Raw genomic sequence first — 21,683 nt, 5'->3', positions numbered from 1 at the left:
CACAGTGGCACCTGAGTCAATCCACTAGGAATTAAGGAAAAAATCAGTATAAAGAGATTCATCAATAAATATTATTAAATCATTACCCTTCTTTGCAAGACACTTTAGGAAACCAACACATTCCTTTTGGTAGTGCTCCTTCTTGTGGCAAAAGTGGTATTTGTCGTCTTTAGGTTCCTGTGAGGTAGGAGCATAAGGAACATGTGCCTTGAGCGTCCTCTGTGTGGCCTTGTCGTGCTTAGCGACGAATTGCAACTTCTTCTTAGAGTACAAATCTTCTTGGAATTTTTTTGTGTTCCTATGGTTTCTAACTTGATTAGCAAAATCTTTCTTTTCAGCGCTCAGCCTCTCTTCCTCTTAGACACGCATCGCGATCAGGTTGCTTATGGTCCATTTCTCCTTCTGAGTATTATAGTTAATCTTAAAGGGAGAAAATTCAGGAAGGAGAGATGTTATAATGAAATGGACAAGAAAACCATCGGAGATTTTCATTTCCATGCTCTTGAGTTTGGCAGCCATGTCTGTTATAATCACGATGTGTTCTCTTATCTGTCAGACGCATAATTGTACTTAGTGTTGAAAAGCTTCTAAATCAATGTACTGGAATATCTTACAGGTGCCTTTGAATTACTTCTCCATGGATGCCAAGTACGTCTTAGCCTTTTCTAAGGATGGGATTGCTCCCCTTATAGCTTATGATATCTAGTTCCTCAATATCATAAGATACATATGGTTGGACCGCTCCCACTTTAAAGAAAGAGCATCATAAGTTTTCTTTAATTCGTCATAATTTTCCATGCCAATAACAGGAGCAGCGGGAGCGTCAACCCTAAGTGCATAGTCAAGATTCAAAACTCCAAGAACAACAGCCACATTAGTTTTCCAAGCGAGAAAGTCATTCCCAGTAAGTTCCTCTATGCCGTCAATTACGGTGGCAACAGAGGAAGCGTTAAGAGCTGGAGATAAAAGTTGTGCTAGATAAGAAAATTTATCATAAAGAAATAATTTGCACAAAAATAAACATACATTGGTCTGATTAAATTCATACAGAAAATTAAAATTAAAACTCTGATCCGCATCATCGTTAGGTAGAAAGCATAAAAGAATTTGAACTAACACATAAAATAGCACACAATTACAATCAACTATGGTCAGAAAGTAATTATAAACCTACATAAATTGATCGTAAAATTCTAGGAAAAAATCTTCCTATTGGTTCCAATTCATCTAGAGAATAAATCATAATTTTATGTACATTAAACACTATTTGTTTGGGCTATTAACATAAAGAATTCCAGTGCATTAATTGAAAAAACATTAAGAAAGTCATTGGAAAAGTCATTAAATGGAAAAGCCCAGAAACTGGCTACGCAACCCAACAATGTGCATCGGCCCAGAATGGCGCAGCTGTCCCACAGACCGCTCCAACCCGGCCAACAGGCTTGATGCGTCTCAGCCGTCCATCAAGATCCAATGCTCGTCCAACGTTTTTGCTGGATCAGAACTACTGACCGACCCCGAAACCCTAAAGTTAACTTCATGTCACCTCTCCTTCCAAAATTTTGACTGTGTCATCCCAGAGGCGGCGGGGAATTCTAGCAACGCACAGTTGCCTTAAATTGAGAATGAGATGGAGAGAGAGAGAGAGAGAGAGAAGCCAAGCGCGGCGCCATGTAGGAACTACCCACCGGTGCAAGCATGAAGCAAGGCCTGTGCGAGTCGTTGTTGGTGGGTTTGTTGCGGCGCCCGAGGAAACCACCACATGCAGCATGAGGAGCGACAGAAACTTCATCAGATATGAGGGATCCGCACACGATGGACGAGCCGAGGAAGGAGGAGCACCACCGGAGAAGGAAAGAAGCTCCAGCGGTCATACATCAGCTATAAGAGGTGCAAAAACGTAAGCCCCCCTCTTGTCTCCTTTGACATAGGTTCCAGATTGGGATTGGGTTTGAATTTGGAGATTGGGGCTTCGTTTTTTTTGGGGGGGGGGGGGGATTTCCTATTGAGGGTTCAAATTGGGGAAGAATTTTGGGGATTAGGGTTACGTGTAGAAACGGGATTCTAAGAGTTATGAAAAAAAATGGCTTAATCCTCTCTTTCTACATGCAAAACCTGAGCTGGATTAACCCCATCCGAGCCTTAAAACATTTAATTCGAGCCCTAATGGGCACATGAACGTGCATATACAAGCATAAAGACAACTATTTCGAGACAAACAACCCTAATTTATGAACATGTGTTCTAAACTGACACTAATAAGGGCTAATTATCACCTAAAGATGCTCAAAAACATTAATCGGAGATATAAGCAACTTAAAGCATGAATATGTGCTTTGATCCAAGCCTAATTCATCTTAAAGATTCATAATTGACAGCTAATTGATGTAAACCGAAAGAATTGAACCTTATTGATCATAAAACGACATCAACCGAACACTAAAACAAACTATTAGCTCTAATTGGGTATGATTAGGGCTAATTCCAGCTCTGATACTAAATATTGAACTAACTAACATCTTAAAACACAAGAACATTAGCCCTAATATTAAACACCACCTTAAACAGAAGCATATGGATGTACTGGCGTTCGGAGATGCCATAAGCGATCATTGAAGAGGATGATGTAGGTGTATATAGCGACGTAGGTGATCGGTCAGTAAGGATGATGCTGCACTTGTGGTCATCGATGCCGGGGAAAGCGTTGATGCAGTGGATGCCGGTGTGGTGAGCAGCTCGGTGAAGTCACGGCGATGGCCTTCAATCCGTTTTCAGCGCCATGATGATCTTGAGTGGTTTAGATGTGTTGGGGAGAGATATGACCATGTTAGATCAATTCCTTACATGCGCCAGCTCCTCCCCTTTATATATATGGCGTTGCATGGGTCGGGGCCACAACTAATCATTGGTTGCGCCTCCAATCAAGGCGCGTAGAGGGGGCGGACTCCCTTGTTGCTCTCGGTCTTTCTGTTTCCACTCGTTAGGTGTCGAGATCAATACAACATAAGTGTGTACATATATTCATGCATGTTAAAAGACCTTGATTTTTTTTAAAGCCAATGGATTGTCCTTAAACTATTTTGGAGAATAGGGTTTTTAGATAATGGAATAAACAATATACCAGCCTCTACATATGAAGATGGATGTAGCCGATAATTATTACAAGGTTTTTAGCCACTGACCATACAAATAAGGTCTAACAAATAGTAAATCTTCACCAAAAGAGCAAAGTGCTTGGCGAAGATGTCCATTGTAATTATTCCAAAGCATGCCATGTTGCATGTATTTTCTCCCGCTCCTCCTTCTATAACAAAGCCCCAAAGCGGATCTAATGTGTCACCCTCAAAAGTACCTACATATAAGTGTTCACTTTCATCTTGTCAAAAACAACATAATTTCAACTAAGCCATTGTGCCAAACAAAAAGTCCTGCCCTAACCAAAATTTGTTTTCTGAGTTTTTGATTAATCACATTTAACCATGAACCAAACATATGAGATACATTATGTGGTGGGTTTAGGCACCAAATGAAATGCACACAACTCTCCATAGAAACTTAGCATAATGGCAATTGAAAAATAAATGTTGAATTGCTTCATTATGGTTACAAAAGCAATATTTTTCTCTCCCCGCCTTCTACGTTTCACTAAGTTGATCTTTAAGGGGAGTTTGAGCTTCCACATTAGCAGTTAGTTCACATAATATCATTGTCATCAAAGCCTTATATATTGTGAGGAACCGTCCAAATTTCATTCTAATTAATCACTAGGGTAATCATTTCCACAATCAAGACCATGATGATTAACTAAAATCCAATCCCAGTAGTCCCAACAAGTATTTTATACCTAAGATTAGAACACGAGCATTTACAACATGATCCATCACATCAATTTATAATAAAAAGTGGGTAATAAAATTATATTACAAGTCTTTAAGTTATTACAGATTTTCATCATTGTATAGAAACATATGTCATGAGGACAAAAACATAACTTGACCTCCTAGCCACTTAGAGATACTACGCAGCGAAATAACAAGTCTATAAACAATAAAAGATAGGTGGAGTCATTTGCCCTGAGGCACCACCCCAAAACAACGTCAATCGAGTAGATGGTGCTACTCTCACCCGTCGCCAACATCGGTGGGTGTGAAGTAACCGAAAACTATTTTTTCCACACCTGCAAAACTCACCAAAGCAACGTGAGTACGAAGATAATTGCAAAACTTAATTCATAATATGTACAAGGATAATGTATCTAGATGAATTAGCAAGGGATCGGCTATAAAGATAAGTGAATTTGTATGCAAAAACAAAACAAACGACTCAAGTGTGTGAGCAGCTACACCTAACCACTTATACCCTTCTATCATGAGATCAATAACATAGCATATATGTAACTTGAACCAAATTAAAACATCATCAATCATCACTATCCACTTCCCAACTCATGATAACATCATTTCCCATCGAGGCCCTGTGATTGATGCAAATAGACAAAAATATAATCATGATCGAGAGTGTGGCAATCCGAATTAATCTTACACCCTACATTGGATATATCTTTACCCACATGACTCGGGTATATCCTCTTGACCCCTAAGATAACCTTTCTTACACCTAGAACTACACACTTATACATGCCCTAATGATACCAGGGTTACCACGAGCGAGTCCTAAACATCTCCGGCTCCCTGCCACCTTACTTCTCCCATTCTTTTTCTCTTACGTGTCATAGGGACGTACAACAAGCGTCAGCATGGCGTACGATAATAAGCTCATTCATCCATTATCCGAATATGTGGTAGTATGAAAAGTGCTAAAATCAACTGCAACAATGGTCCATGTTTAATCGACTCAGGTGGACCTATAGCATCCGAGACTCTGTTCTCGAACCATACCTATCGCCCGCCCAAATCTCATCTCATCCTCACGATCTCATACCTTCCAACATTATCTTTTATCTTTGTGAACAACAATAAGCCCAAAGCTTACGAACGATGGTCGAACCACCGCTTGATTTCTACCAAGAACTTATGCATTGCTAAGCACTTTAGATAGCATTTAAGTTAGACAACAACAATATTATACCAAGGCTACAAGGATAGGGATCATCAACAATTCAAGGTAGAAGTGATGCATCAATATAGATTCTACCCACATACCCGACACAGATATCACTAACATGCATAACATACATAAGTAATAATTTATCAATTTAGACTCCATATGATCCAAATTATAAGGTAGAACATGCTTAGATGCTTGTCTGGTAGCTCCGGCGCTTTGCTCACGAATTTCGGTCCGGTGTGGGCTTCGAACACGCGAACTGTTGGCGCATCACTATCTAAACAATCAATAATGCACCGAAGGAACCAAGGAATGAGGAAAAAGAAATATTCTTATGGTGCATGATCATGAATTGACATGGAAGGCATTATGTCTTGAGGGCATTCGTAAATGAAGCCAATGACACAAGAGATGAAAGATTTGAACCTCATTTAAGACATCCTAAGTTCACTGGGTACTAGAGGGCTAACAGTTAGACCGGGGGCCTGGCGGTTAGACCGTTGGAATTGAGCAAAGGAAAAAAAAAGTGTATTGAGTAGGTCTGGCGATTAGACCGGCCATGATGATGGTCTGACTCCTGACTATAGAATCAGTCCAAAGCGACTTAGTCTCACTGGCAGTCAGATCGACCCTATTAGCGATCGGACCGTGGGACCCTACCAACGCCATCTCAGTGAGGCCACCGATGAAGGCTCCAGCGATGCTTTCGAACACAAAAGGTACCAAAACGCTCTTTGAGACTAGTATAGTGGTTTTAGGGTAGTTTGGACAACATGCACCAGACCAAACTCGAGAAACTCTATGAACGGGATCTAAAGCTAGGGTTAAACTCATCCAAATCAAGATGGAGACCGATTAGAACTCAGGAATGGTGGAAAATGGTAAGGGGATGCTCATCTTTGTGTAGGGGAGCTTTGTATTGGATCGGTTTGCCTCAAGAAAGCTCTAATTTGCATATCAGGTCTCGAGGTGGTCGCTAGGCCTGAGATGGAGAAAACTCAGGGAAAAGGGCCCTGGCGGTGGAAAGAGAAGGAGGAACTCGAGAAAGTCCTTGAAAAGCTCGAAGGAGTACTCTCCGTCGATCTTAGACCGTTTGGGACTTCGGGTGATCACTCACGCTCTCTCTCTTCAATCAAACGTCCAATGGCTCGTGCCAGAAGCGCCGCAGCTATGGCTGTCATCGTGCTCGTCATCCTGATGACAGTGGTGGCCCACGCGGGCTCTCATTACCCGCAAGAGAACTTCCCTCTCCCTGGTATCGGCGGTAGTGTCGGGTGGGCGTTGGTGTCTGAGGGCGCTGCACCGGTCGGCGGCGCCGTTCAGCCTCGATGCCGAGATCATCGGGATCTCGAGCTCGGTCCTCCAAGAGGTCGCACCGAGCCAACAGCCGCCGTTATGGTACGACGATGACCTCGAATGTGCGATACAAAGGAGGATAATAACACCATGAAGACTTCCACGCAAACAATTATCGATATTGAACTTGAGCTGAGAGAGAAAATGTGGTGCTATAGATCGGAACACGGCGAGAAATCAATTTATGTTTGTTGAGATTGTTGCAACAACAAAATTGTTTTACGTTCTCGTAACTCATAGACTCGACTGTGTGCTTGTTTTTTGGTGAATTTTATGCTGTGATGGTTGTTTTGGTCATATTGGCACGGTCTTTCGATTTAATCGTGGTATGTTGCTAAAGAATACAAATGCCTAATGCTTCTACAGATATTACGTTTAAGATTGTCATTTCCTAAAATAGGGTCTATATCGAAGAAGGCTGAGTTGTTTTGGTCATTGGTATTTTTATTTCATGGTATTATGTTGCTAAAGGAATCAATGAAACCTTATTATACGAGTTCGTCCTTGCACGGTTGCACGAGCACACGTCGTTCTGTATTATACGAATGGGGCGGCCTGTGACGGCTTGAGAATGAATGGGCAAACACGCCAACACCGCTCTCCAGGCAGCCCAAGCCCAAGTTAGCTTTTCAGGATCAGGCCCATGCGTGCAAATCCGGGACACTGATAGGTCCATCTTACGAACGATCTGATGAAAAAATTTATTTTTATATTTTTTAAATCCAAATATTGCAAATATATGCGTACGTTTTGAAATTTTATAATTATATAATCTTGTTACCCTTCCAACGGGAGTCAAGTTTTGCAAAAAATTTGGAGAGCTAGATGATAGCATGTTCTGCACCTTTTTTAAAAAAAAATCACAATTGTTTCAATAATATTTTGAATTTTAAGAGCATTGAAATATAATTTTTTATTTTTAAATATGCTGTACGTCGGAAGAGCGAAATGATTATAGAGTTTCAAAATTTCAAAACGGAACATATATTTGCAATTTTCGGATTTAAAAAATATAAAGATAAAAAATGTCATCCGATGATTCTTTGCGCCAGTACGTTATCCGGCCGATGCCCGTGGGGCGACCAGATCCAACCGCGGTACTCAACGTTATCCAACTCGATTTAGGCAGTGCGCCCGTGCCCCGACGGCCGTCGACACTGTTTGCTTTCGGTCTACTTGTTCTCCGCCATATACATGTATTGTGTGCACAGGAACACGTACGTGCACGAGGGATCTATAAACACGCCCTCAGATCACATCGATAGATGAGAGTAAATTTCGTAAAACTATTTATTTAAACAGTAGTTTTATTATAGATATAGTATTAATTTTATCATATTTTGTTATAGATTTTGTAAAACTACATATTTAAATAATAGTATTAATTATAGATATTTTGGTAAATTTATCGTAAAATTACAGATTTAGCGCTGAATTTATTGTATTCTAGAGGAGTTATCTTAATCCCGTTAACATGATGATCAGATCTCACTTGCAGTCTCACATCAGCTGCTAGCTCATGAAATGGACCGTCCGGAAATTCATGTGACTGCAAACGGGGCACATTCGTCAGGTTAATATGTCTACAATAGAATCTACAGTTTTATGAAAAAAATCAACGTTAAATTTGTAGTTTTAAGAAAATATTATTTAAATTTATAATTTTACGATTTGTGATAGTTTTGTCAAAGTATCTATAGTTTTATGAGCTCCTGAACGTTCCGTTTCATGAGCTAACAGCTGCTGTGAGATTGCAAGCAGGATCCGATCGTTATGGTAACAGAGTTGAGAATAACTCCTCTAGAATATATAGTTTTACGATAAAAAAATCGACACTAAATTTGTAGTTTTATAAAATTGTAGCTTAAATCTATAGTTTTATGATAATTTTACTAAACTATCTATAGTTTTACGATAAAATTAGTATTAAATATATAGTTTGTGAAAATATTATTTAATTTGTAGTTTTATGATAATTTTTTAAAAGTATATGTAGTTTTGCAAAATTTACTCATGATCTATTTGATGGAGGGTCGTGCCATATGTTGGCTAACTGAAAAACCTATTTGATTCGGCTGACAATTTCTACCGATTGGATCTCAATTGGACCATGTTGTTCTTTCTTCCTCCCCCCTCTAACTTGCGCATTGTTCTTCTTCTTCGTTTCGATGGCATTGCTTGGTCCCTTGCCCTGCCCTCTTCCTCACGTATCCAATAACATTCTCACCACCCCCGCCATGCCAACTCGGTTTTGTTGGACGATCGTCATACCTCTTCCGCCCAAGTACTACCCAACCAACAGTGCTCCACCGTTTGTGGCTGACGACGTCCCTATCGTCCTGCTCCCATGCTCGTCATCACTGCTAGGCCAACCTCCCTCCTAAGACCCTCCATGTAAGCCCGGCAGCAAAGAAACCCTTATTGGGAAGCTAATCTCGCCGGCAACATTCGAACCGCCGTCGACTGAAAGAACTTACACTTTGAGGCGATTGAAATTTAAGAGGTGGGTTTATAGACAGTAAATATGTTTTCTTTGTTGTCGAACTAGGGCAATGACGTGGTAAACACAAACAACTCCTCCTGGCCGGCCGGCATCTTTCTGACAAAGACTCAAAGGAGTAGTAAACAACTTTATTGCCAAAATGGGTCAAAAAGCGAGCGAGGTCGAGACGAGCGCGTTTATTTGTTCAGATCACCCAGGCATCACGTAGCAACTCGGGCGTTGCGCATACAGCAGGCGTTCATCGGTCCTCCCCTGCGCCGCCGGGAAAAGCGTCGGTCGCCCAGTCGAACACAAACCACAGGACGTCGACGATGGAGCCGCCGAGCCTGGAGCTGCCTTTCCCTCGGACGCCACCGGGAACCGCGGAAACGTATCCCGACGGCGACACGGCTTGAGGAGATTGGGCTGGCTGCAGCCCAGGGGCCCCGTCGTCGAACCCGGCGTCTCCTCCTTCGAGGACGCGGCCGGCGTGAGCCAGCGCGAAGGCCATGCACACCACGAGCGCGGCGACCAGAGCAACGCGGGCCATTTCGTTCGTACCGATGATCGAGCTAGCCCTCGACCTCGACGGCTGTGTGAGACGTGTGGTTGCAGGACGGGACAGTACATCGCGAATGGGCCGTCCGGTTTATATTGCGCGTGGGAAGGAAGCAGAAATGAAACCGAGATTGTTCAGTTAATTACCACCACCAAGTGTCGATCGGAAACGCTATGCCTATTTACTGGCCTTGTTACCTTCTTTTGTTCGATCGACGTTGAACAAGCTCTTCACTGCATGCTACAACAAACGTCAGTTAGTTTACAGTAATAATGCTCTAATTTCATTCGCCACATGAACCGCCAGCTATTGCATTTGCTAGTACAAACTCTAGCATAACATGTTAGTATATTTTGATCTTTAATTTCTCTTACGATATACTATCAATTACTATATAATTAACATCATATTAATTACAAAATTTGATACATCTTTTATAAACTAAAGATATATTTATAATTTGATTAACTTCTTTATCAAAACTTACAAAATTTGATTTTTCAAAAATAAAAAATATATCTTGTATAGATGGACGAAGGAGGGAGTATTGTTTTGCCATAGCAACTAATCAGCTCAGGCACACGTACTCTTGCATATCGAAACACAATCAGGGTTGCCCTTGAGATTTCAGTGGTCCGGAACGAAACTAAAAATAGACGCCATTAAACATAAATATTAAAATATTTATATATCAATTACAAAGATAATATTCTAGGTAGAGTTGATGGGCATTTACGATAAGATTGAACAACCTGAAATGCGTGTAAGCTGGAATAAAATTATCGTAAATGCTCGCAAGAACATAATTGTGAGGGATCGGAATACATGTACGTATTGTTGCGTTAATGCATGCTAGCTAGGTAGAGATACTCACATGCCTATGTAGAACTTGCTGCGTGTAGTTCTAGTTACTCATCGATACATGCAGCAGGTAGCTTGTAGCTATAATAGCTTTAGAGCTATCTGGTCGCAAGTGCTAGCACCACAGTACAAATGCTGGACATATTGATCGCTAGAGCAAGCAGGGTATAGGAACGAGATTGGCGACTACAGGGGAGTGAATATGTGCCTCAACAAATTTCTTATGAAATTGATGGCATTCTTCTATTTGGATCACCTAACTCACCTCAAAACTCAAGCGGAAGCAAAAATCGAAAGAAGTTTAACAAGAGAAAATTAAGGCAACACGACATAGATGGTATATGAACAAGGTTTTATTTAGATCAATCTATATATCTTAGCACTCGACAGATCACAACTAACAAAGAAACAAGAAAAGAAGAACACCAAGTAACGAAACTCTCTAAGTTGATTGTCTAGAGGCAAGAAAATTTAAGACCCCTTCATATAAGCGCGTGTATGCGAATTTTATTCCTCTAGCAACTAGAAGAATGACCTCACAATGTGCTAAAATTTTAGCCCAAAAACAAAAACGAAAATCAAAACCGGAAAAGAAAAAAAAACTTGCACACAAGGCAAGGAACCAAAAGAGGAAAACTATAAGGAGGGGAATTCAAGCATATGAAATAAACTTAATTACTCAAAGAGGTCAGCCCTATTTTAAACGGATTATAAAAAATTTCTTCTCAAAACTATCACCTATTACATATGCTAAGCATTCATCCTTCTCTCCGCTAAAACTATAGCTCAATGCTCTCATGTAGGTGGCATGAGAGGCTTAAATGGTTGGTTCATCCTCTTGTATAACCCTACATCTCTGTTTATAGGCCTATGAAACTTGACTCATAAGTTTTCTAGATTTTTCCAAAATACATCTCTCTTGTAGTATACTTCTATCTACTACTGAGGACATTTTAGTCCATTTTTTTCTCCATTCATCGGACGGTCACGACGCTTGTACGATTTAGCTTCGCATCGACGCAAGCTTTGTGATGATATCATTTACTCCTCCAGTCCTCCCATGGTTTTGAGGCCAAACCATGAAACCTCAACACGCTTCTCAAAGGATGACTAGCCGCCACTTGCTTCCACCTGAAGCAAGTGCTCCGATGATGACGCATGTCATTTGTCTTGCGATCTTGATCGCCGGTAAGTCTCTCCCACTACCGATCCCTCGGACCGCTTTGTCACTTACACTTGTATCCCTTTCGCTTAATTTTATCAACACACCATCTTTATCCTCTGTTTTATACTTTGTTTGATCTTCATGTGTACAACTAGGATCACCATTGATATGGCTCAGCCCTACTTGATCGTCCGGCACCAAACACCTGCTTAACCTTGATCATCCACCGTCGACCACCAAGTTCGGTAGTTTGAAACATGCAAACACATTTCTCCACATTCCAAAACATCTCCAGGTTAGTACAAAATCAAAAACTTCAGCTCTGAGCACATCCTGCAGAAAACATGAACACCGAATGTTTCGGTGTGTTCTGCTCCAGAACATCGGACCATCCGGTGAGTGTAACACTATCTATTCTAGAAAGTTTTTGCTCTCAAGAAAAGGTACGGTGAAAACTTCCGGTGATCTCATGTTCATCACCGGATAATCCGGTATGTGTCAATCTACCGAACCACCATTGTACAACCTCTATGCAACAAAAGGTCCAGTGCATTCTCTGGTGTTTACAATCTCAACATAGGAGTATCCGGCGCACATAAGCAAAGTTGACGCAAAAAATCTCCTCCCTGCAAAAAATACTCATGCGCTCTCAAAGTCCATCATCAGACAATTCGGTGTTTGCTTTCATTTCTGCTTCAACACTAAAAATGCTCTGATGATACCCTCCGGTGTAGCCACCATATTCACCAGACCTTTCAGTGCATTGATCTTCAATTTCACCCAAAATTGCTCTCTGTAAGAAATGATCCCGCGAGTATACACTACCCACATCGGAATTTTCGGTGTGTGTAATTTTTCTGCGTACAGAGAAGAATTTGTTAATTCTAAACACTGCTAACTCGAGTTAGACATGAACAAAAATAAGCATCCACAAACACATGCTAACGAACTTCAAGACACATCAACTGTTGTCAATACCCTATCACATGCAAACCAAGATACTTCTCCACTTGGTTTTTCAATCTCCCCCTTGATGAGTGCATTAACAATCCTCGAAGCATAAAGATTTGGGATAGAAGAAGTGAAGCACATTCAAGAGACAAAAACTCGAGAAAGAGTAAACACAAATCACTTAGCATAAGACATATTGCAAAAGACCGAAGATAGGCAAAGACAAGCCAAACCCACAAAAGATCAAAAAAACAACTTAAAAACTTAAAAACAAATGCTCCCATTGATAAATACATATTTTTTTATTTTTCTGTGAGATTTGTTGTAAATTTTTCCATTTCTCCTCTTTTGTAGCATATTATCTTCTTTGTGCATATGCTCTCTCCCTTTAGCTATGCAAACATAAATGACAAAATATTATGCAATGTATGAATATGCAAACCTAATAAGCTTTAATAAGTATACCACAAAGTATTTGTAAAAGCTAGAAACGTTAAAGGGCTCCAGAAATTAGAAAGTGAGATCACGATCGCATAGAGGCTAAAAAGAGATAGTAACACAAGAATATGAAGCTGTCGGTGTATCAAGTAAAGGGGTACCCCGGCTAACAGGGCCCACGAAAGGTGCAAACAACCAAGGGGAACATGCCTCTAAAAAGCTAAATTGGTTGATGGGTTACCACGATCAGTGCAAAGCCTCCAGTGACCAATCTCACTACACCTTCACACGAACCCACGACCAGCCCCCTGGTCACGGGACCGGATTGGACGTAACCCATCCAAAGTGCCTTTATTGGACACTCACCCGAACACTTCTCTTCACCAGGCACCAGCTCCGACGGATAAGATCGTGGGCGGTGCAGGGGGGCGTTGTCCCATCCCGTAGCATTAAAGGCTACAGAGTGAGACTCTATAGGCCAGCGCAGCATCGCATGGCAGATGGGACGTTGTCAGCCACCCGGCAGGGCAAGTGAACGGAGATGGCGTAGAGAGGCAAGTGGACGGAGACGGCGTAGAGGCAAGTGAACGGGGACGGCGCGGAGAGGCAAGCAGATGGGGACGGTGCAGAAAGGCATCATTTTCGTCCTGTTGCATTAAATACAGCAAGATAAGGCTCTACAGGCTAAGCAAAGACGGCGCGCAACAGCACAATATACAATGCTATCAAAGTAAGTTGCATGTCTGGTACTCCATAATGATGAGTTGAGTTAGATATTAGAATGAGCAGAGGTCATCTGGGTAGGTCCCGTATGTAAGTTCTCCCTCTCTCTACTATATAAAGGGATAAGGACCCCGTCTGTTACAAAGGTAGATCAATTCTAGCAAACTGCTAGAACACCGTCTGTAACTAAGTGAGATATACGGTAACACAAACACAGGACGTAGAGTTGTTATCCCCCGGGAGATCCGAACCTGTATAAACCCTGATGTCCCCGAATCCATCATCTACACACTGACACACTTAATCCCTGAAACATCGTTTACGCACCCACTGTCCAACATACCCCAGAATCACTATTAGGAATTTACCCTCGACAGAAGCTTTACAAGCTAAACCCGAAGAATTGTTTGACGTATTGAAGTTCACGTAGCAAAATCATGTTAAAAGTGACCATTATATAAGCATTCACTCGTGCCAAGTCAATACGAGCATTAAGAACTAGCCGGTGTGTGTAATTTTTTTACATACAGAGAAGAATTCGTCAATTCTAAACACCATCAACTCGAGTTAGACATGAACAAGAATAAACATCCACAAACACGTCGACTGTTATCAATATCTCATCACATGCAAACCAATGCATTTCTCCACTTGGTTTCTCACAAGGACCTTTTCATATTTCAAACGTGCAATCTTTGTCGGATCCATTTGAGGTGGAGTAGAAACTATAGAGGAAAAAACCAGTGATGAAAACTCATATGACAATAACTGACGCATGTCCTAGAACGAGGCTGCAGGCATGCGGGACGTCTTGGAGTCATGGTCCTACGGAACGCAGGAAACTGGACTGTCTATATGAAAGAAAACACGAAACAGTCAAACAAACAAATAGGCTAGTTAGACAGATCACTTGATTTTTATAGACCAAAAGAATTAAACCACTTACATTTTACCATACAGACTACTTAGAACTAGCTGCTATTTAAACATAGTTATAACTATTAGACATATATAATATATACAGGTATATGAGGAGGAAACCTCGATTTGTGGGCCAGGACGGTCGCCTCCACTCGACCCCCTCAGGCCGGCCTCACACACAATGGCAATCGATCAGCCATGAGGTGTGCAGGGTAGCCCAGCTTGAAACTCAATCCAAGTATATACCTAGCTCGCAAACGCAACAATCTCGGTGAAGAAGACAGCTCGCCGGCTGCGATACATGCATCGCATCCGGTGCGTGTCAGCTTTCACGAGACACGTGATGCGCCCCCCGGCGCTCTGGCCCCCAGCGGTGCACGCGCGCGGCCTGCCCTCACGTGGATCGCGGTGCGCTTTGCACTTTTCCAACAGGATGGCCGCTGGCGCGTCGCATCGGCGGATCGGATCACTCGTCGGCTGGAGATCGTCGTTGAAACTGCAAAGTGTTAAAAGGGAATAAAATAAAATGGTCACCATCCAGAAGAAGATGATCTGATCACCAGCGCCTTGCTGCTGTAGCCCATAAGCTTCCAGTGACAGCCCTTCCATTTCGGTCTCGTTTGTAACGCGTGAAAAAAAATTCCCCTATTTTTTTGCAATTACAAGGTTACTCGTGTCAGGGATTAAAATTTCTATGATATTTTGCAAATTTTAGAAATTTCGAAAGGAAATATAATATTTAATTTTAGAATTTTCTCTCATTAATATGTGAGACCACGTAACAGTGGACAAAAATGATCAAAATTTTGATAAAATTTTATGAATTTTGGTTTTTTCGAAAAAATTGTAAAACAAAGCTGAAATATCTACTCGCATATACATAAACAGTGGCACCATGATTTGAACCTTTCACCACATTAAGAGGTGGTTGACAGTTTTTTCCCGTCCAAACCGGTTATTGCTAATTTGGTTACCAAAAATGCACCACGATCTTGTGACAGTCAAAATGGATTTAAAATTCGTGTTGGCAGGAAATCCTGTGGTAAAATAAATAAATTTTATAATTTCCAACGGCTCTAGCTGCGAGGTGAAATTAACTCTTTGCACAGGGACGTATCCGCAAAAGCACCACCAAGGAACGATTTCAAAATGCCCCACCGCTCTCCAATAAAGGCTCTCACCCCTCTCCTTCCTGCTCACTCCGCCGTCTCCGCCTCCTCCGCAAACCCCACTACCTCGTCGGAACCCTAGAACCCAGCCCGACCTGCGCCCCCGCCGCTGCCGCCATGAGAGAGATCCTCCACATCCAGGGCGGCCAGTGCGGCAACCAGATCGGGGCCAAGTTCTGGGAGGTGATCTGCGACGAGCACGGCATCGACCAGACCGGCAGGTACGCGGGCGACTCCGACCTCCAGCTCGAGCGGATCAATGTCTACTACAACGAGGCCAGCGGGGGGCGCTTCGTCCCGCGCGCCGTGCTCATGGACCTCGAGCCGGGCACCATGGACTCGGTACGCTCGGGGCCTTACGGCCAGATCTTCCGCCCCGATAACTTCGTTTTCGGCCAGTCCGGTGCCGGGAACAACTGGGCCAAGGGCCACTACACCGAGGGCGCCGAGCTCATCGACTCCGTGCTCGACGTCGTCCGCAAGGAGGCCGAGAACTGCGACTGTCTCCAAGGTATGTGTGCTGTATATCCCACCGGATCTGGTGGTTTTTTGCCTTCTCTGTTCGGTTTATGAAGCTGCGCAGCTTCTGGATCTAGGGTTTATGCGGCATTGCGCGTGTCCTGGGCTAGTAGATCTGAACATTTTCGCCTGGATCTAAGCAATCCATGAGATTTTCGAGGAATTGAACGGTTAATTTGGGTGTCATTTTGTTGGGTACCTGTAGTCCGAAGTCGTTACAGAGTTACATGCCTAGCAGCTTAAGTGATTGGATATACATTCCTCCTTACTGCAGGGTTCCAGGTCTGCCACTCGCTGGGAGGAGGTACTGGTTCAGGAATGGGCACCCTGCTCATCTCCAAGATCAGAGAGGAGTACCCGGACCGCATGATGTTGACATTCTCTGTCTTCCCGTCACCGAAGGTGTCTGATACTGTCGTGGAGCCGTATAATGCCACGCTCTCCGTTCACCAGCTCGTTGAGAATGCGGATGAGTGCATGGTGCTTGACAATGAGGCTCTCTATGACATCTGCTTCCGCACATTGAAGCTCGCAACACCAACCTGTAAGTGCGGAATGCTCTGCAGTTTCATGCCATGCAAAATGTTTACTGTTTCATTTTTGCATTTGTCTCCCATCAGCTTTCGTTATTAATATTTTGGTGGCCTGTCCTAGTTGATAACGGAATGATTTGTTTGCTTGTGGTCAACGTCATCTGTCTTTTTTCATATGATATTAAGGCCCCGCTTGGATAGGCTGTGGTTTCTTTTTAAGTCTATCCAAACGGGGGTAAGTAGTGGCCATTTTACTTAAGTTTTGCAAACCCTGTTAATATAAGGTTAGTACAGTAACTCCCAGGAGTGTTATGAAATTCATAATATTCATTTCGTTTTGTCTAAACTGTAGTACAAGCAGAATAGCTGTTTAGTTGGCTTTGCAAACATGCTTGTCGAAAATATTTGATGCCACAATGTAACACATACATACATCATTGTGTACCTGTCATGTATATTTCCAGTACATATTTTTTAGTCTACTTGTTATATACATGTAAACACTCGGTTCATAATTTGTCTACCTTGTATCGTGTCACTGTACTGCATATTGGATTGACTGCTTGAGACTGTTGTTTCACTTGATGCTTCTTTTATGTGATATTATTGTCATAGAATCAAGATTTGTTTGTTATTTGTACTCAGAAACATGAAGTAATATGCCACTGTCATAATGTGGACGGAAGAGATGAACATTCTCAGTCTACATCATCTAGCATATTTGTTAGAATCGCCTTTTTTATACAACCATGTACTTTGCCATGTTTTCCAATCTTTATTTTGTTTTGCAGTTGGTGATCTCAACCACCTCATCTCTGCAACCATGAGTGGTGTTACGTGCTGCCTTCGCTTCCCTGGTCAGCTGAATTCTGATCTCCGGAAGCTTGCTGTCAACTTGATACCTTTCCCGCGTCTTCACTTCTTCATGGTCGGATTCGCTCCACTGACCTCACGTGGCTCCCAGCAGTATCGTGCCCTCACTGTGCCAGAGCTGACCCAGCAGATGTGGGATGCCAAGAACATGATGTGTGCTGCTGACCCTCGTCACGGCCGCTACCTCACGGCATCTGCCATGTTCCGTGGGAAGATGAGCACCAAGGAAGTGGACGAGCAGATGCTCAATGTGCAGAACAAGAACTCGTCATACTTTGTGGAATGGATCCCCAACAACGTGAAGTCGAGCGTGTGTGACATTCCACCCAAGGGCCTGAAGATGGCGTCCACATTCATCGGCAACTCAACGTCTATCCAGGAGATGTTCCGCCGTGTCAGTGAACAGTTCACAGCCATGTTCAGGAGGAAGGCTTTCTTGCATTGGTACACTGGTGAGGGCATGGATGAGATGGAGTTCACCGAGGCCGAGAGCAACATGAACGACCTGGTAGCCGAGTACCAGCAGTACCAGGACGCCACGGCTGAGGACGAAGAGGACTATGAGGAGGAAGAAGAGGAGGTTGCTGCCTAAGTCAACTAGATATCTGTTTGTTACAGATATCCCTTGTGTCACTATTAGTCATTATTATGTCGCTTGGGGTGATTGTGGTGATGTTAGGTACTAGATGATGTTATCGCTTATGAATGCTATGGTGCCGTGACAAACTGCATTTCTTGTTGTGTTAATGGTTGCTCAAGTTGTTATTACCATGGGGTAGCTTAACTGATTGTATTGTTATTGCTAGTACAAGTGTTTTTTTAGAACTTGCAGTGGTATCTAGTTGACTGGCAGCATAAGTGTTATATATTGGGTGGAGCCTGCGCAATTTGTGTTAATTTCTTTACCGACGTGGTTTGCATGCAGCTGTTCTGAACGCATGTGTCGGAAGTTTTGAACTGCCTTCGATTTAGCTTTGCCACTAAGCATATCTGATCTGCCATTCACATTACACGCTTCTGGTGTGTGGTGGTGTTCTTTGGAGAAATCCTAGTTCTGAACTTCTGATTGTATCCTTTCGTACTGCTACGCCGAACCTTCCAAATTTTGAACCATCCGCAATTTCGAGTTCATGATTTGCAGGCGACCATGTGCATTCACAGACCGATCTTCCGAGACGAAATTGCAGCACCGAGCCGCATTCGCAAAAAAATTCAAGGTGGCCACTGGCAATGTGGCGCGTTGGCACGGTGCGCCTTCCCTGTTACCCGGCGCGGCGCCCGGCCGCTAACGAGCAACGACGATCGCCCACGATCAAAGAGGGACAGCAGCTGGATGGAGCTGTTGGAAGCTGACAACAACGACAGCGAGGCCGTCGCCGGACCGGCAGCTGAGATCTTTGCAGCGTCGCCATAGGAGTCGGAGATGCCGCACATCATACACAACGTTCTAGCAGCACGACATATAAAGCGCTCGAATGGCCAGTAAAGCACAAGAAACTTTTGTAATACTTTGATTCTTTATATCTCAGACAACGAATGTCATGCTGCAACAATAAAACGAATCACCACACACACACACACACACAAACAATGCTCTCTCTCTCCCTCACGCAAAGAATGGAATCGAATGCTGAATTCGCTTGTACTCTCGTACATCACCAACGTTTTCAGAGCCTCAGCATTTCTTGGCAGAGGACTTGGCCTTGTGCCTGAACAGCACCTTCTTCTTCCTGTGCGACGTGTTCTCGACGGTGAGCACGACCTTGCCCGGCTCGCCGGCGTGGAACGAGTTGCGTACCGCCTCCTCCGCGGACCCCATCTTCTTGCCCTTGCTGATGATGATGGTGTAGGAGCCCACGTCGGCCGGCACGAACTCCTCCTTGTAGTTCACCTCCCAGCCCAGCACCGTCAGGTCCCATGTCAGGGTGCTATCAGCCTGGAAGAAAACGATAACAGCCATGTCAAACAACTCTACAAATCATATGTTTTGTTTTTCATAAATGGTAGTCCGACACTGTACCTCACTGGCTTCGATCTCTATGGTCTCGGTGGAGCTTGTTTTGACAGTGAGCTCAGTGACTTCGCCGCCTTCGGTGGAGAATTCGGTGTCGCCGTCGCGCTTCAGACCACCGTACTTCACCGGAATGGCCTCAATCGGGATGTACCTTCACGAAGGCGTACATTTGTCAAACATTTGTCCAAAATTATGCACAAATTCACATCAGTTTGCAAGATTTGTCAGTCAGGTGTCTTCTACTACTTACTTGAGGAGGGTCTCAGTGACCTTGGATGGGCGAGCAATGACGAACTTGCTCTTGGTCCTCTGCGTCAGGAACGGGTAGAACAGGGTGCTGAACGCGTAGTACCAGAACGGCACATTGATCAAGATCTGCAGGTCAAATTGAACAAAACGAGTGTCAATGCACACCCATTAGCCGAGCATTTCAGTGAAGAGATCGCGGTTTGGCACTCACGTTTCTTGCGACCAGCTCGGGGTAGTTGTCCTGGAACAGGTCGAGCACCTGCTTCACGGCGACGCGAAGGTCCTTCTTGGCCGGCCCCGGCGAGTTCCTGAGGTCGGTCACCTGCAGTAGCGACACGGCGCCGCCGGGCTTGAATTCCAGCTCGGCCACGTGGCGCTCCATGGCGCGCACCCGCCACCGGAGGAACCTCGCCTTGCCTACCTCCGTGCCGAGCGCCTTCGTATACACGACGTTATCGGCGAACACTCCGAGCGCGTTGTAGCACACCGGGTGACCCTCCCGGTCCGCGCCGTCGAGGTAGCACGCGCCCTCGAGCTCCTCCGGTAGGAGCGCGCCGTCGGCATCGGCGCCCTCGTCGCCGGCGAAGCCCTTCCAATCCCTGCGCCAGCGGAGGGTCCTGCGGAGCATCTCGAACGCGGCGCCGGCCTTGAAGTCGCGCGCGCGGAGGAACTTGAGGAGCACAACGTCGGTGGCCTCGTCGCCCTTGCTCGGGAGCAGGGGCACGCCCCAAAGGGCAATGTCCTTGTCGACGACAGTGGCTGCCGTCTCCGCCTGTTTCTCCCCCTCGGCGTGTTCCACTTTATTGGCCTCCTCCTTGCCTTCCTCCTCATTCTTCTCCTCGGCGTCGGTCTCCTTCTTGCCTTCCTCCTCTTTCTTCTCCACGGCATCGGCGTCCTTCTTCTCTTCCTGCTCTTCCTCCTCCTCGGCGCCGGCCTCCTTCTCCTTCTTCACTTCCTCCTCCATAGCGACCTCAGTCTTCTTCTTGGCCGCCGCCTCCTTCTCCTCCGCCTTGCCGTCATCGAACAGCTTGCCCTCCACGATGGCCGCCTCGACCTTGTCGCGGAGCTCGGCGAGTGCCTTCCTCTCCCTCTCCTTGAGATCATCCAGGAAGTTGCTCTCCTCCCTGAACGATGCGTTCTTGGACACAGCGACCGCCTCCTTGGCGCTCACCTTCTTCGCCGGAGCCGGCGCCACCGCCTCGCAGCCATTGCCAGACACAGCCTCCACGGCCATGGCAACCACAATTCACAACACCCAAAGAAAGAGAACCCCCCGGCTGCAGCAAGTGTGCAGATTTCCCAAGAACAAATGGAGGCGGCGACGGTGGTGATGGAGGAGTGGAGAGTGGAGGAGAGGGAAGAAACCGCTATATAGTAAGAGAGCAACGGCTAGAAAAGCCAGCCAATGGGGTGGCGACAGGTGGGCGGGGCAAGCCGTTGCGTCGGTCCGTTGGACTTGTGGGGCCCACGAGTGTCGTTGGGCTGACGAGCGAGGGGCTGCATTGCTTTTGGACTTTTTTATTTTTATATTTTTTAAATCCACAATTGCAAATTTATGCAATGGTTTTTGAAAATTTTGCAACTCTATACTCTTGTCGGACTGTTTTGAATTTTTTTTTAGCACTAGATTATAGCATCATCTATATCACAATTTTTTTTAAAAAAAATTGCATAACCATTTTGATAGTGCTTTGAATTTTAAGAGCATTGGAACTTACATTTTTATTTTCAAAACGAGGTATATATTTGCAATTTTTGGATTTAAAAAATATAAAAATAAAAGTTCCTTTTTTGCAGTGCCCG

At 44.1% G+C, this 21,683-nt stretch overlaps 2 protein-coding genes across 2 annotated transcripts; one reads left to right on the top strand and one right to left on the bottom strand.

The window, feature by feature from the left end:
• Nucleotides 1-15,683: 15,683 nt before the first annotated feature.
• On the top strand, nucleotides 15,684-18,483 carry LOC133927205 (tubulin beta-1 chain-like). Its single transcript, XM_062373562.1, has 3 exons — nucleotides 15,684-16,203; nucleotides 16,486-16,755; nucleotides 17,536-18,483. The coding sequence occupies exons 1-3, from the start codon at nucleotides 15,810-15,812 to the stop codon at nucleotides 18,207-18,209; spliced, it is 1,338 nt and encodes a 445-aa protein (XP_062229546.1). The 5' UTR covers nucleotides 15,684-15,809; the 3' UTR covers nucleotides 18,210-18,483.
• Nucleotides 18,484-19,145: 662 nt separating this feature from the next.
• On the bottom strand, nucleotides 19,146-21,207 carry LOC133927203 (patellin-4-like). Its single transcript, XM_062373558.1, has 4 exons — nucleotides 20,092-21,207; nucleotides 19,882-20,006; nucleotides 19,638-19,782; nucleotides 19,146-19,553 (listed from the first exon to the last, which is right to left on the bottom strand). The coding sequence occupies exons 1-4, from the start codon at nucleotides 21,112-21,114 to the stop codon at nucleotides 19,293-19,295; spliced, it is 1,554 nt and encodes a 517-aa protein (XP_062229542.1). The 5' UTR covers nucleotides 21,115-21,207; the 3' UTR covers nucleotides 19,146-19,292.
• Nucleotides 21,208-21,683: the final 476 nt, after the last annotated feature.

Source organism: Phragmites australis, chromosome 8 (assembly GCF_958298935.1).
Source record: "Phragmites australis chromosome 8, lpPhrAust1.1, whole genome shotgun sequence".
Lineage (NCBI taxonomy): Eukaryota > Viridiplantae > Streptophyta > Magnoliopsida > Poales > Poaceae > Phragmites > Phragmites australis.
This window is presented reverse-complemented; position numbering and strand designations above follow the sequence as displayed.